The sequence below is a fragment of the Camellia sinensis genome, chromosome 3 (assembly GCF_055761805.1).
Source record: "Camellia sinensis isolate YWXY chromosome 3, ASM5576180v1, whole genome shotgun sequence".
Classification (NCBI taxonomy): domain Eukaryota; kingdom Viridiplantae; phylum Streptophyta; class Magnoliopsida; order Ericales; family Theaceae; genus Camellia; species Camellia sinensis.
The window spans coordinates 21,424,185-21,437,287 of NC_138963.1; the positions used below are offsets into that span (position 1 = coordinate 21,424,185).

Below are 13,103 nucleotides of genomic sequence, written 5' to 3' on the forward strand. Positions count from 1 at the left end.
CACGTGAGTGCAACATAAGTGTCCAACCACTAGATCTTTACAAAAATCTAAAAAATAAACTAAAATAATTACCCATCCAAAAAAAAAAAAATAGAATAATTAATTTTTAATACAATAGTGAAACCTTACCGTCATAAAATAAAATTAAAATTAAAGAACAAAAGAAAAGAGGCAGTAAAAATCAATCAATCTAATTTTTATCATGGGCAGCTTTCACTTTTACCCGATCCGCCATAATAAAATTCAGGCTCTTCAGCGTAACCTCCGATGTAAAAAACCCCATAGCAACCATATTCATCTACGTAAGTGTACGCGAAATCGGGTCGTTTGAAGTACACCTCCTTTTGAGAATTAATTTCAGCAATACTCATTTGTTTTACGCATCCGGACATGTTTGACGCGGGTAAATACCCACTACCCATAGCCGTTGTAGTGTGGGGCTGATGGGTTCCTGTCTTAAAGCTGTAAACTTCTCCTCCCCATTCGATAGTTTCCGCATGATGCAATAGATTGTGGAATAAATCAGATGGCCAATAGCCTATGTGGATTAACCCTAACTGTACCCACCAATTATTCGTCTCTGAATCCTATATCAAGAAAGAAAAACGCATAACATGAGAGAGGGACATTTTCCCGTTCCAAGGGCACATATGAGATATATGTACATAGAAACTTGAATAAATTATAAGGGGTGATTTGGAATGATTTAAATAAGTATATTTTTTAATTTTTTATAAAATATGAATTGGGTATGAGTTAGATTTAAAGTGATGTATTAAAGAGATGATATGACTTAAATAAGATGATATGATTTAAATAAGATAGTGACTTTTTAACTTTTCAACTTTTTTAAATCATGCCAAACAAGACCTAAATATGTAGTTTAAAGGGCACATAAAAAAGTGAGATTTTCTCTTTTTGTGAGTGAAACAGCTTTATACTCCTCTTTTTTATTATTTGAATTACTCCAAGTAGTTTTAAGAGTTTCCTCCCACCAACAGTGGTATTACAGTTTTTTGTTTTTTTTTGCTATTTTATAATAAGGTCTCGTTTGGAAATAGGCTAATTTAGTAATTTTTTTACTATTTGGCTAAAATATGAGCTAAAAAAAATTAGTATGTTTGTGATGACTTTTTGACTTTTTACGAAAAGATGTGCAAAAAATAGAGAGAAAAGAGAATATTTGACTTTTTGGTATGAGTTGTTGACTTTTTGGTTAATTTAGTAACTTTTTGACTTTTGGCTAAAAAGGAGGATTCCCAAACGAGGCCTAATTTGTAATCAAAGCTTTCACAGTGTGTGTTTGTGTGTTTTTCAATAGTATTATGAGGTTGTGGGTTCAACTCCTATAAAAAAAAATTTGATTATAAGAGTTGTATATAATTAGTATTGATTCTCCATCTTGATTTATTGATTGTATTAGATTTTGTTGGTTTTATAACTATTATAAGCTAGTGAAAAAGGGAGAAAATTTTAGTTGTTGTGAGCTAGTCGTAGTACTAAAAAATAGTAAAATTTTGTGACTAGTCTTGGCGTAGTCTGACTAAAGACAATATTTGTCCGCACATGGTGTGGGCGTGTGGATTGGATCCTTAGTATTAAGAGCTTCAATTTTTAAGGAAGGTTCATCTTTATTTTTATGGGACTGTCGGAGCTATTTGCTCAACGGGAAGTGATTGAGATCCCCTCCAATCACCACCCCCACCATCCCCCATACACACGTGGCGGGTGGTGATTGGAGAAGAAGGAAAAAAAGAAAAAGAAAAAAGCAAAACTGACCAATCAAAGAGAGAGGAGGTTAAAAGGGGTGCCTCCTTGAGGGGGTCCAACTCATTTTCCTTTGCCCAACCGAGTTAAGAGTCAATAAGGATTAGATCAATTAAGGAAGCTTCATTACACTTAACCTTAAAGATGCGGGGAGTAATTTTATATGGTTTGCCTCCAGGGACTGAGACTGGGAAAATTGTAGCACCAAGAGCGACTTTATTGCTTGTTTGAACAAATGCAGCACATGTTAAATCGAAACAACCGGTTGTCTTTGAAGAGTCTGCCTGGTATATACATAAAGAAATATCAATTTAGTGACATCATATAATTGTCATATGGTATGGCAAACTTTAAGAGTTGTTAAAAAAAAAAAAAAAAAAAAAAAGAAGTAGTAGTTAAAAGAGCACTTACTAATCAATTCTATTAATTATATTTATTTGCATACAGATCATGATTAATAAATTTATTACTGTAAATTTATTTATAAAAACAAGAGAAACTGATAAATTTATCACTTGATAAATTTATTAATAGAACTTAATGGATAATAAGGGGTTGTTTAGAATGATTTAGATACGTGTATTTTTTGACTTTTTATAAAATATGAATGAGGTATGAGTTGGGTTTAAAGTGGTGTGATAAAGAGGTGATGTGATTTAAATTGAATAATGACTTTTTAATTTTTTAACTTTTTAAAATTATGACAAATAAGGCCTAAGTCTTAAAAATAGGATCTCTTGATAATTTAACTTTCAACAACAATTTTTCTTTCAACAGTTTCGCTGTTGGGTACTACAGCATACATATGTAGCTCTCATCTTAAATAATCATAATATATACATGGAAAACACTGTAGTGCATATCATATCTCCTTTATAACTAAAACGACAAATAATATAATTTTAATTTTCTGAGTCATAATTAAAAATATATATATATTATAACTGAACACAACATGAGGCATAATTAAAGAATTCATGAGTCATAACTAAAATAATGTCATAATTAAAGAAGAAAATTGGTTATAACTAAAGAAAAAAATCACATAAACGTATGGTACACCTTTTTTTAAATAATTGTATATTAGAATTTTCCTATATATATATATATTCCATCAAATATCTCTCAAACAAACATTAACCAAATTATATATTACTAGAGGATGACGTGGATTGTGCACAAGGCTGAAGATAAGCAGATGGTCAGTGCAACATGGGGAACTAAGGAAGGAAGTAGGTGGTCAGTGCACAAGGCTCAAGCACAACATGCAAAATAATTCATACGAGTGGTTAAATGCAGAAAGTCATAAAGGTGAGGATGTGGGACCATGTTGGGGTTACGAAAAGTTTGATTGATAACGGGGGAGCCAAGGCCCATATATTTAGAAGTTGTACCATTTTGAAGGCCTAGGTAATGGTCTAAACTGGGGGAATTGTTGATTTTGAGGTTCAATAGCATTGGGTGTAGTGCAGTTAATATCTAGTTAACTAGTTTTGTTTTGTTTTTTTTTTATTTTTAATTTTTGGTTATTTATATTTAAAAATGTGAGGTTTAGAGTTTGTTTTTGTGAATGCAAGTAGCAGTAGTAGTATAGTATGGGTAGATTGTACTTTTCAATTTTTTTTTTTGATGTAAGTACTTTTAATTTTATATTTTTAATAAAAATTTCACATTTTCTGATAAAAAAAAATATTTAATTCAATGGCTTACCGTCCAATATACAAATAATCGAGTTTGCTTGTCTCTATATACACTGGGATTTACCTGAAAACCATAGATATCGTCATGAATAGTATTAATTAATTAAAGATCAGAGATAATGTATGGATTGAATTGATGATTTAACTGCCCATCCAAATTGAATGGCCTCATCGCCATTTTTCAAAGCAACTCTGGAGGTACTGTAATCGTCATCTGATTCAACAAATGGATTATGAACTTCAATATCTCCTTCAACTCCTGAATACCTCAAGCCATTAGTTACTGTGGGGATATATTTTCTGAGTATCAACACGTGGCAAGGTGACGCCGACGTGTCAGCCGAGGTGCCACGTGTCTTGGTCGTTGTGCCGAGGTCATCTCGGCTAGGCCGAGGTTGCCTCCGAAGATATCGGAATCCGAGATAAGCGGATAAGAGACAAGAGTCCTAGAATGAAAAGGGAACTCAACTTGGATATGGACAAGAGTCCTAGATTGAGAGAAGACTTCAGTTTGGGTAAAGATAAAACTCTTAGAGAGTTTATCCTGATCCCACTGGGAGTTCCAGATTAGCAGTAATCCTAAGTCCATTAGGGCCAGGCTCCTTTTGGGACTAGGATTGTATTGGCTATAAAAGAGAGGCACCCCCATGGGTCTAAGGTATGCTTTTGATACTCAAGCTTGTGAGTTTAGTACTTGATTTATCTTTGAGAGATATACTGACTTGATCATCGGAGTGCCCCGGGTGGTCGAAACCACCGCGGGATTCTTATATTTCTGTTGCAGGTCAGTCAGGTGCCATCTATTCTGCCAGTGCTCTCCAGCTGGTTACTAAGCGGGCAGTGTGGTCGGAAAATCACCCACACAGTTACCAAAACTGCCAACTGTTTACATGACAACAAAAAATTATAAATACAGAGACAGCAACCTCAAAATTGGAAACTTCAATTTTATTTTATTTACCGAGTGGTTTTGTTTGTCAAGGGGCTTAAATTGTTGGGAAAATAAGCTGGGTTTCCTCCCGTATTCTTTCATTAAATTTTTGCCAACTCGTATTCTTCGGATAGGGACTGTGCCCTTGGGACAACTTCCACTTCTCTGCCACAACTGGGATGTGAGAGAGACTGATGATCCTCCTTCCCCCTTTGTCGATGATGGTCTTCTCCCTTCCATGGTTGGATTGTAATTGGGTGTCATCTGAATGACAAAAACCATTTGAGGAATAACTTTTCATTTAAAAATTTACGGATCATCTAGAGATTAACGTAATATTTTTCTCAACGAAAGTAATGCAGACCTGGATTGTGTGATTCCTCAGTGCAGGATGATTGAAAGCTGGTTGCTTGTAAATGTCAATGCAGTCGATAATGTCCCCATCGTCACTCTGCAACAAAACCAGAATTTTTAGGGAGTTTCTGTATAGACCAAGCCAAGTAATAAATTATCTACTTTACTACTAAAATTACTCTATATAGAAATACCTCATATCAACATACTGAATTGAATTGCATGCACTTGCAAAACATACTGAATTTAGATCTCAAATGAAAAGTCTGGCCTTGCATTTTTGTCATCACCCCCCCCCCAAGGGTGATCCAAATAAGAACATCTTACTTCTTATCTATGTGCCCAAATAATTAATTAAATCATTTATAAATTGAGTTAAATGGATAGCACGGAAATGAGTACACAAAATAACAGGTATAGTAGCATAGGAAGCCATAAGGTTTTCCTTCCCTTGCTATTAGCTTCTTCTGTTTAGCGATTGAGTCCACCGTTATATCCCCGTAAGTAAAACCATTTACAAGTAATATTAACCATAGAAAGACCATCAAACCCATTTGAAAAATGATTTTTTTTTTAAATTCCTCAAAGAGATTTTTTTTTTCCTAGAAGGATAAGAACATATCAATTGTCAATATAAAATTATAGTTTTGTTTTTAAATCTTCATATTGCAATTTTCCCCCCACAATTTATATGCTGCACCAATTTCAAACAATACCGCAATAACATTGCTATTAAAATCACACAAATGACATCCGGATGACTTAGGTAAATCATAGGAATATTGTGTAATTCAGCTTGCATTGTAATTTAAATGTCCATTTATGGTTTGTAAATGACATTTCGATGAACCAACTAGGTTTCATTTTTAGGAACAAAAAAGTTTGGTGCCTAAAATGTTTACATGTTAGAGTGATACATAATTTCTTTTTTTTCAATAATTCGTTAGTTAGATGGGAAAAAAAAATGATATTGATATCTATTTTACACTGAAATATATATTTTACCGTGGTTTACAAACCATCTATATTAATTAAGTTACTTTCGTCTTATCAAAAGAGAAGTCAATAAAATTATCCCAAATTTATGAGACTTATTGCTTCTGTTTTTTTTTTTTCTTTTTTTTTTTGGATAAATTACAAACACACCCCTTAAGGTATACTTAAATTATAAATTACTCCCTGTAGTTCTGAAAATTTCATTATACGCCCTATGGTTTCTAATTTCATAATAAATAGGTCTTTTTATTAACAAATCATCAAGTTAATTAACAGTTTTTAATAATGTTAAAATTTTATTTCAGTTAACAATTCAAATAATTTTATTATTGTATAAATAAACAGTTAGAAATTTCAATTTTTCAATTAATTCTGTTAAATAAAAAATTTTGACAGAAAGATATTTAGTAATTTTCTAAATTACAATGAATAATTCATATTTTAAACAAATCTCAAAAGATATATTTATAATTCATCCTTTTTTTTTTTTTAAATCCAAAGGTTGATTAGTTTAACGTGCCATGAACAGTTCAGGGCTCTAACAATGGTTAAAAGATTGTAGATCAGACGAAGGATGGCTAAAGCTGCTAAGTCTGCCAAGATTAGCAACACAAGCAACTGCAGAAGCAATGCTAAGGCTGCAGCTCTATCACAAGGCTACAACTCTATTGTGTGTGTATAGACGCGTGTAGGTTAGGTGTATTAGCAAAACTCTTGTAACAAACTCAGTTGGTTAGTTAGATATTTTTGTTAGATCATGCAACTTGTATTCTTAAATTGATTCACTATTCGTCCAAACATTTTTTTTTTCAATATTCTTTAAATTGATTCATTCTTCAATACTATTCCTACACTTTTATTTACTACCATGAATTGGTTATGCAAGTTGTTTGTGCTTGTCATTCTCGTTCCTGATAATGCACAGCTTTTAGCTTCAATAAATTGGCCATACAAAGGCCTGATTCGTTCTGTTTTGATAATAGACATTGTGTTGGTGAAAATACCAGACAAATGATGCAAAAAAAATGAGATCCAAATAGATCAAGTTGAGGCACGGATATTTCATTTTCTCTAAGGAGATCAAGCCCACTGCGGTAGGAAGAATCCAAATACCGATGCAGTAGTCACAAAACTATGACTTGTCCCCTCTAAGATTCAACAGCTCGACCACTTGTCATATGGTTCAGGCCAACTCTGCACAAGATGGTAAACCCAAAACTCGACCAAGAAAAATACCCTTCTTTGCTAGTAATCTCTCTTGTATAGAAAATAGTTAGTGTGTGTTGGTGTAGAAAAAAGTAGATGAGAGGGACTATTTATAGGCCACTAGGACCTTACAAGTTACACCAAAAATAAAAATGATCATTAAACTAAAGAAAATGGAGTAACTCCAAAAACTAACTCACCACCAAGTTCATGAATTCTTATTACTCTCCATTCATGAACAATATAAGAGATTACCCAAGTAATGAAACTCCATTCATGAACAAGATAAGGGATTACCAAAGTAATGAAACTACATTCATGAACAAGATAAGAGGTTACCAAAGTAATGAAACTCCATTCATGAACAATATATATCAATAAATAAATAAAAGATATTAAAATGGACCAACAATCCCCCATTTATTTTAATATCAACAACGACAAGAGATATTACCAAACAAAGATAGACTAGTATGCATCATGAAGGTATGCTCTGCATTGAACCTTCATTAGTGAAACAACAACAACCTCTACTCCAGAGTCAGTAGTGGTCTCAGACTTGAACTATGACTGCTTAGGGGAAATAAAGGGAGTGCTTGGTAGAGCTTAAATCCAACTTATTTCAGCTTTTAGCTTAAATTAAATGATTTTTGTGTGTTTGGTAGAGCTCAAGTGATCAACTTTTAGCTTAAATTAAGTCAAAAAAGTGATTATTCTTTGAGTTGCTCTGGAGGTGTTTTTTGATTCAGCTTAAGCTCGCAGCTGGGGATTTAAGGGGAAAAATGACTTAAATACCCCTTACCATTTCAAGTTATTACCAGTGTGCCACGTATATAAACTAAACACAACTCATTTCTGTCTCTCGCATGCCTCTGAGAGGCGATTTCCAACGAAAGGGAGGCGATTTCCAACCAATCCTAGCTCTCTGTGTGTGTGTGTGTGTGTGCGTGTGTGTGTGTGTGTTCAGATTCAAATCTATGAGTGACAATCACTGCCCTAGAGAGGCTCGCGGTGGCGAAAAGCGACGGAAACCTAGTGTTTATGGGAGCCAAATCGACAGTCTCGTGATCTCGCAATCTGAAGGCATCGCGATCTCGATCTGAAGGCATCACCGTCGTCTCTCTCTCTCTCTCTCTCTCTCTCTCTCTCTCTCTCTATGTTTCTCACAAACCAATAAACCATCTCTGGCGTTGTTCAGGCTGGTGAACGGTGACGAGCGATGGCACTTCCTCTCTGCCGTTCCAGATCGCGGCGGTGGTTAGGGTTGCAGACCACCGGCGGCGGTGGCTAGGGTTTCAGGAAGGAAAAGAAGAAAAAAAAAACAAAAATTAAATAAATTAAACAAAATTAATAATTAAAAACAAAATAATAAAAATAATAATTAAAAAAAAATAAAAATTAAATAATAAAAATAATAATAATGGTTAAATTGCACAATTAAATAATAAATTAAATAAAATTAAATAAATTGCACAATTTAAATAAATAATAATTTTATTTCAGTTAATATCAATATAAATTTAACTAATTGATACTATTATTAATTTTAGTATTAATTGATGGTAATTAAGCCATTAATTGATACTAATTAATTTGCAATGAAAAAAATGATACTAATTGATACTATTATTAATTTTAGTATTAATTGATGCTAATTTTATTAACTTTTATTAATGAAATAATTTTTTTAAAATTAAAACTGAAAAAATGACAAAATAATCATTTTTATGTCATATAAGGGCAAAATGGACAATTACATAGTAAAAAGTTATTTTACAGGTTATTAACCAAGCACTACTCTACTGCTTAAATCCATAATCTCACAGCTGCACCAAACAGATTCACAGCTATAAGTCATAATCTGTTAAGTTATAATCTATAATTACTTTTCAACAGCTCTACCAAAGGGGCCAAAGTATTACTGCTCACACATAATAGTCCAGGTGTTGACATGAGCTTTACGAGCCAACACATTACGGCCTTGTGCTAATCCTAGTTTTTATGAGCATATTTGAGAATAAGCCTTGTTCTCATAGAAAGTGACTCCACTTTTATGCTCACATAGGTAAAATCTGTCAAGAATGTTCCTGTAATTGACACACCCCACTCAACAAGAGCTACAGAATTTCATTAAGAGTATAAAAATTCAACCCTTCAACATTACAGGACAAATGCACTTACATCATAGGGATGGAGAACAAAATATTAAAGAGTGCATTTTTACAACGACCATATGATTCGTTCTTTCCATTGAACCTAGTTACAGGATCTCTGGTCCCTAGATTGGATATCGTTATACATGGTTTATGATTTTATAGGCTTTAAACCCATCCCCCTCGATGTATTCCAGACCCTATCTCTCGCCAAGGCCTTGATTAACAGATCTGCAAGATTATCATCAGATTTTACATAATTCATAGTTTTGATGCCATTACTCAAATAGGATCTCACATTACTGTGTTTCCTTCGAATAGGTCTGGATTTATCATTATAAAAATGGTTGTTCACTCTACCAATAGCAGCAGTGCTATCACAACGAATTAACACAAGAGGAATTTATTTTTCCCAAAAATAAATTTCATGTAACAAATCTCTCAACTAATTCGCTTTCTCACATGCTGAAGCTAACGCTATAAGCTCAACTTCCATTGTAGAATTAGCAATTGGGAAGTGATTACGACCCCCTCCAATCACCACCCCCACACACACGTGGCGGGTGGTGATTGGAGGAGAAGAAAAAAAAAGAAAAGAAAAAAGAAAAACTAGCCAATCGGAGAGAGAGGGGGTCAAAGGGGATGCCTCCTTGTGGGGGTCCTACTCATTTTTCTTAGCAATTATAGTCTGTTTTTTAGACTTCCAACATATAGCACCACCACCCAAGGTAAAAATAAAGCCCGAGGTAGAGAGAGAATCACCTGACAAAGTGTTCCAATCAGTATCACTATATCCCTCAAGTACTACAGGATACTTGTTATAAAACAAATCATAATATTTGGTACCAGATAAATATCTCATAATTCTTCCCATGACTAGCCAATGATCTTGACTTGGTTTGCTAGTAAACCTGCTATGTACTCCAACGGCATATGCAATGTCAGGTCTACTATAGTCAGTAGCATATCTCAAACTACCAATCATGCTAGCATATTCATTTTGATTAATCATTTCTTTTTCATTTGTTACAACAGATAAATGTATGCTTGCATAAAAAGGAGTAGCTACGTGTTTACAGTTTAGAAAGTTATATTTCTTTAAAACTTTCTCAACATAATGTGACTGATCAAGAAAAATGCCATCCTTAGCCTTGGTAATTTTAATTCCCAAAATAAAATTGGCTTTACCAAGATCTTTCATATCAAATTGGCTATTAAGCATATTTTTAGTCTCATTTATGATATGCAAATTAGAGCCAAAGATAAGTAGATCATCCACATATAGGCTAATAATCACATGTGCATTCTCACAAGTTTTATAATATATGCACTCATCACATTCATTAGTCTTATAGCCATTCTCAAGCATGCAGGAATCAAAATTTTTATGCCATTGTTTAGGAGCTTGTTTTAAACCATAAAGGGATTTAGTTAGCTTACACACCTTGCTTTCTTGGCCAGGCTCTACAAAGCCTTCGGGTTGGTCCATGTAAATCTCCTAATCTAGATCTCCATTTAAAAATAATATTTTTACATCCATTTGATGAATTTTTAAATCATGAATTGCAGCCACTGCAATCAATAGTCTAATGGATGTAACTCTAGTAACCGGAGAAAAAGTATCAAAGAAATCAAGATCAACTTGTTACTTAAAACCTTTAGCGACAAGCCTTGCTTTATATTTATCTATAGTTCTATTTGGTTTAAGTTTTTTTACGAATGACCTATTTACACCCAATAGTTTTACAACTTGGAGGTAAATCCACTAGCTTACATGTTTAATTTGAAAGTAGTGAATCTATCTCATCATTTACAGCCCCTCTCCAGAAAATAGCACCAGGTGATGATAAAGCTTTTTGCACCGTAAGGGAAATTTCTTCTACATTGTAAAGATAATAGTCAGGGCCAAAATCTTTTTTAACTCTAGCTCGTTTACTCCTCCTTGGTTGGATTTGAGAATTTTCTTGTTCTTGAAAAACTTGAGAAAGAGTAGAAGAACTAGGCATGGATAAAATATTTTCAGAAATTATTTGACCCCCACTATTTGTAGATTTGAAAGGAAATTTATTTTTATGAAAAATAGCATCACCTGATTCAAAAATAATATTATTTTCCATATCACAAAATCTATAAGCTGTACTATGCAATGCATAACCAAGAAAAGCACATGTGGTAGCTCGTTCACCCAATTTAGGTCGTTCAGGATCTGCAAACCTCACAAAAACTAAACAACCCCAAACCCTCAAATAACCTAAATTTGGTTTAAGTCCCTGCCACAACTCATAAGGTACAATTTTAGTCTTTTTGTGTGGCACTCTATTTATCACATGGCAAGTTGTGAAAATCGTGTCGCCCCAAAGATTTGAGAGAACACCTGAATCAATAAGCATAGCATTCGTCAAATCAATTAACATTCTATTTTTTCTTTCAACTACGCCATTAGATGAAGGTGAATATGGTGGAGTAATCTCATGAATAATTCCTAATGACTAAACAAAAAAGTTGAATCCTAGAGATTCATACTCGCAGCCTCTATCACTTCTAATTCTCTTAATCTTTTTACCGAATTAATTTTCCACTTCAAGAAGGAATTCTTTAAATTTCTCAAAAGCATCACTTTTATTTTTTAATAAATATACGTTTGTGTATTTTGAAAAATCATCAATAAAAATGATAAAATATCGGTTACCACCTCGAGTTAAAATTCCTTCAAACTCACACAAATCAGTATGAAATAATTCTAGCAAGTCGGTATTTTTTTCAACACTTTTATGAGGCCTCTTGGTAATTTTTGCTTTACTGCAAATTTCGCATTTCTCAATTTTTTTTTATCACTTTAGGAATTAATCCTAAATTACTCATGATTCCCACATATTTATTGTTAATATGACACAAGCGAGCATGCCAAAAGTTAATAGAAGACAAAGTGTAAATGGTGTCATAGTAATAATCATAAAATTAACCAGTAAGGAAATTTAAGAGATAAAAGCGACATTTATACTCATCTGTATTATAGGAAGCCACTTTTGCTTCATATGCCTCGTAGTCTTCATCATTCATCTCCTCGGTTGGGATTTTGTTTGGGTTCTTCTCGGTAAAAACATATGCAACTTTTAAAAAGCTGAGGTAAAAAGAACTTTTCCTTTCTACCTTTTAAAATGAACTCCCTTGAATTTGAAAGGCTTGTTGAGATCTCCAATTCCATCATTGGTTTTTTCTGGCACTTGTTCCATGTTTGATCTCCTTTAAATTGTTGGTGAAAATACCAAAAAAAATTATATTTTATTGATAAATGATGCAAAGAAAATAAGATACAAATAGATTAGGCTGAGGCACAAATATCCCGTTTTCTTTAAGGAGATCAAGCCCACTGCGGCAGGAAGAACCGAAATACCGATGCAGCAGTCACAAAACTATGACTTGTCCCTTCCAGGATACAACAGCCCGACCACTTGTCGTATGGTTTAGGCCAACTCTGCACAAGATGGTGAACCCAAAGCTCTACCAAGAAAAACACTATTCTTTGCTAGCAATCTTTCTTGTATAGAAAATAGTTGGTGTGTGTTGGTATAGAAAATAGTAGATGAGAGGGACTATTTATAGGCCACTAGGACCTTACAAGTTACACAAAAAATAAAGATGATCATTAAACTAGAGAAAATGGAGTAACTCCAAAAACTAACTCACTACTAAGTTCATGAATTCTAATTACTCTCCATTCATGAACAAGATAAGAGGTTACCAAAGTAATGAAACTCCATTCATGAACAAGATATATTAATAAATAAATAAAAAATATTAAAATGGACCAACACATTGTGTACTCCCTATCCCGCAAGAATTCAAAATTCATGGCCTATTTGGCATTGACAATAATGATCATCAATTGACATGCGCTACATGGCCACCCATGACTCAAGCCTAAGTAAGTTTATTATTTTCACTTTAATGTTTGTTATTTTTTGATCTGATGAGCAACAATTATATCTATGAAAA

At 33.4% G+C, this 13,103-nt stretch overlaps 1 protein-coding gene across 1 annotated transcript; it reads right to left on the reverse strand.

Moving 5' to 3' along the window:
- Positions 1-200: 200 nt before the first annotated feature.
- LOC114269987 (protein neprosin-like) lies at positions 201-9,255 on the reverse strand. The gene is made up of 9 exons (XM_082917872.1): positions 9,219-9,255; positions 9,016-9,071; positions 4,763-4,849; positions 4,429-4,662; positions 3,932-3,971; positions 3,614-3,750; positions 3,478-3,531; positions 1,905-2,051; positions 201-587 (listed from the first exon to the last, which is right to left on the reverse strand). The coding sequence occupies exons 1-9, from the start codon at positions 9,253-9,255 to the stop codon at positions 201-203; spliced, it is 1,179 nt and encodes a 392-aa protein (XP_082773998.1).
- Positions 9,256-13,103: the final 3,848 nt, after the last annotated feature.

What these genes read in the sequence shown, in the direction of transcription:
- LOC114269987 (XM_082917872.1), bottom strand. Translation starts at nt 9,255, where the DNA reads ATGTATAACGATATCCAATCTAGGGACCAGAGATCCT. An exon ending in ATCTAGGGACCAGAGATCCT is followed by an intron (nt 9,072 to 9,218) that starts GTAACTAGGTTC and finishes GAAATTCTGTAG; the next exon opens with CTCTTGTTGAGTGGGGTGTG. An exon ending in GATTATTTGTATATTGGACG is followed by an intron (nt 2,052 to 3,477) that starts GTAAGCCATTGA and finishes TGTATATACCAG; the next exon opens with GCAGACTCTTCAAAGACAAC.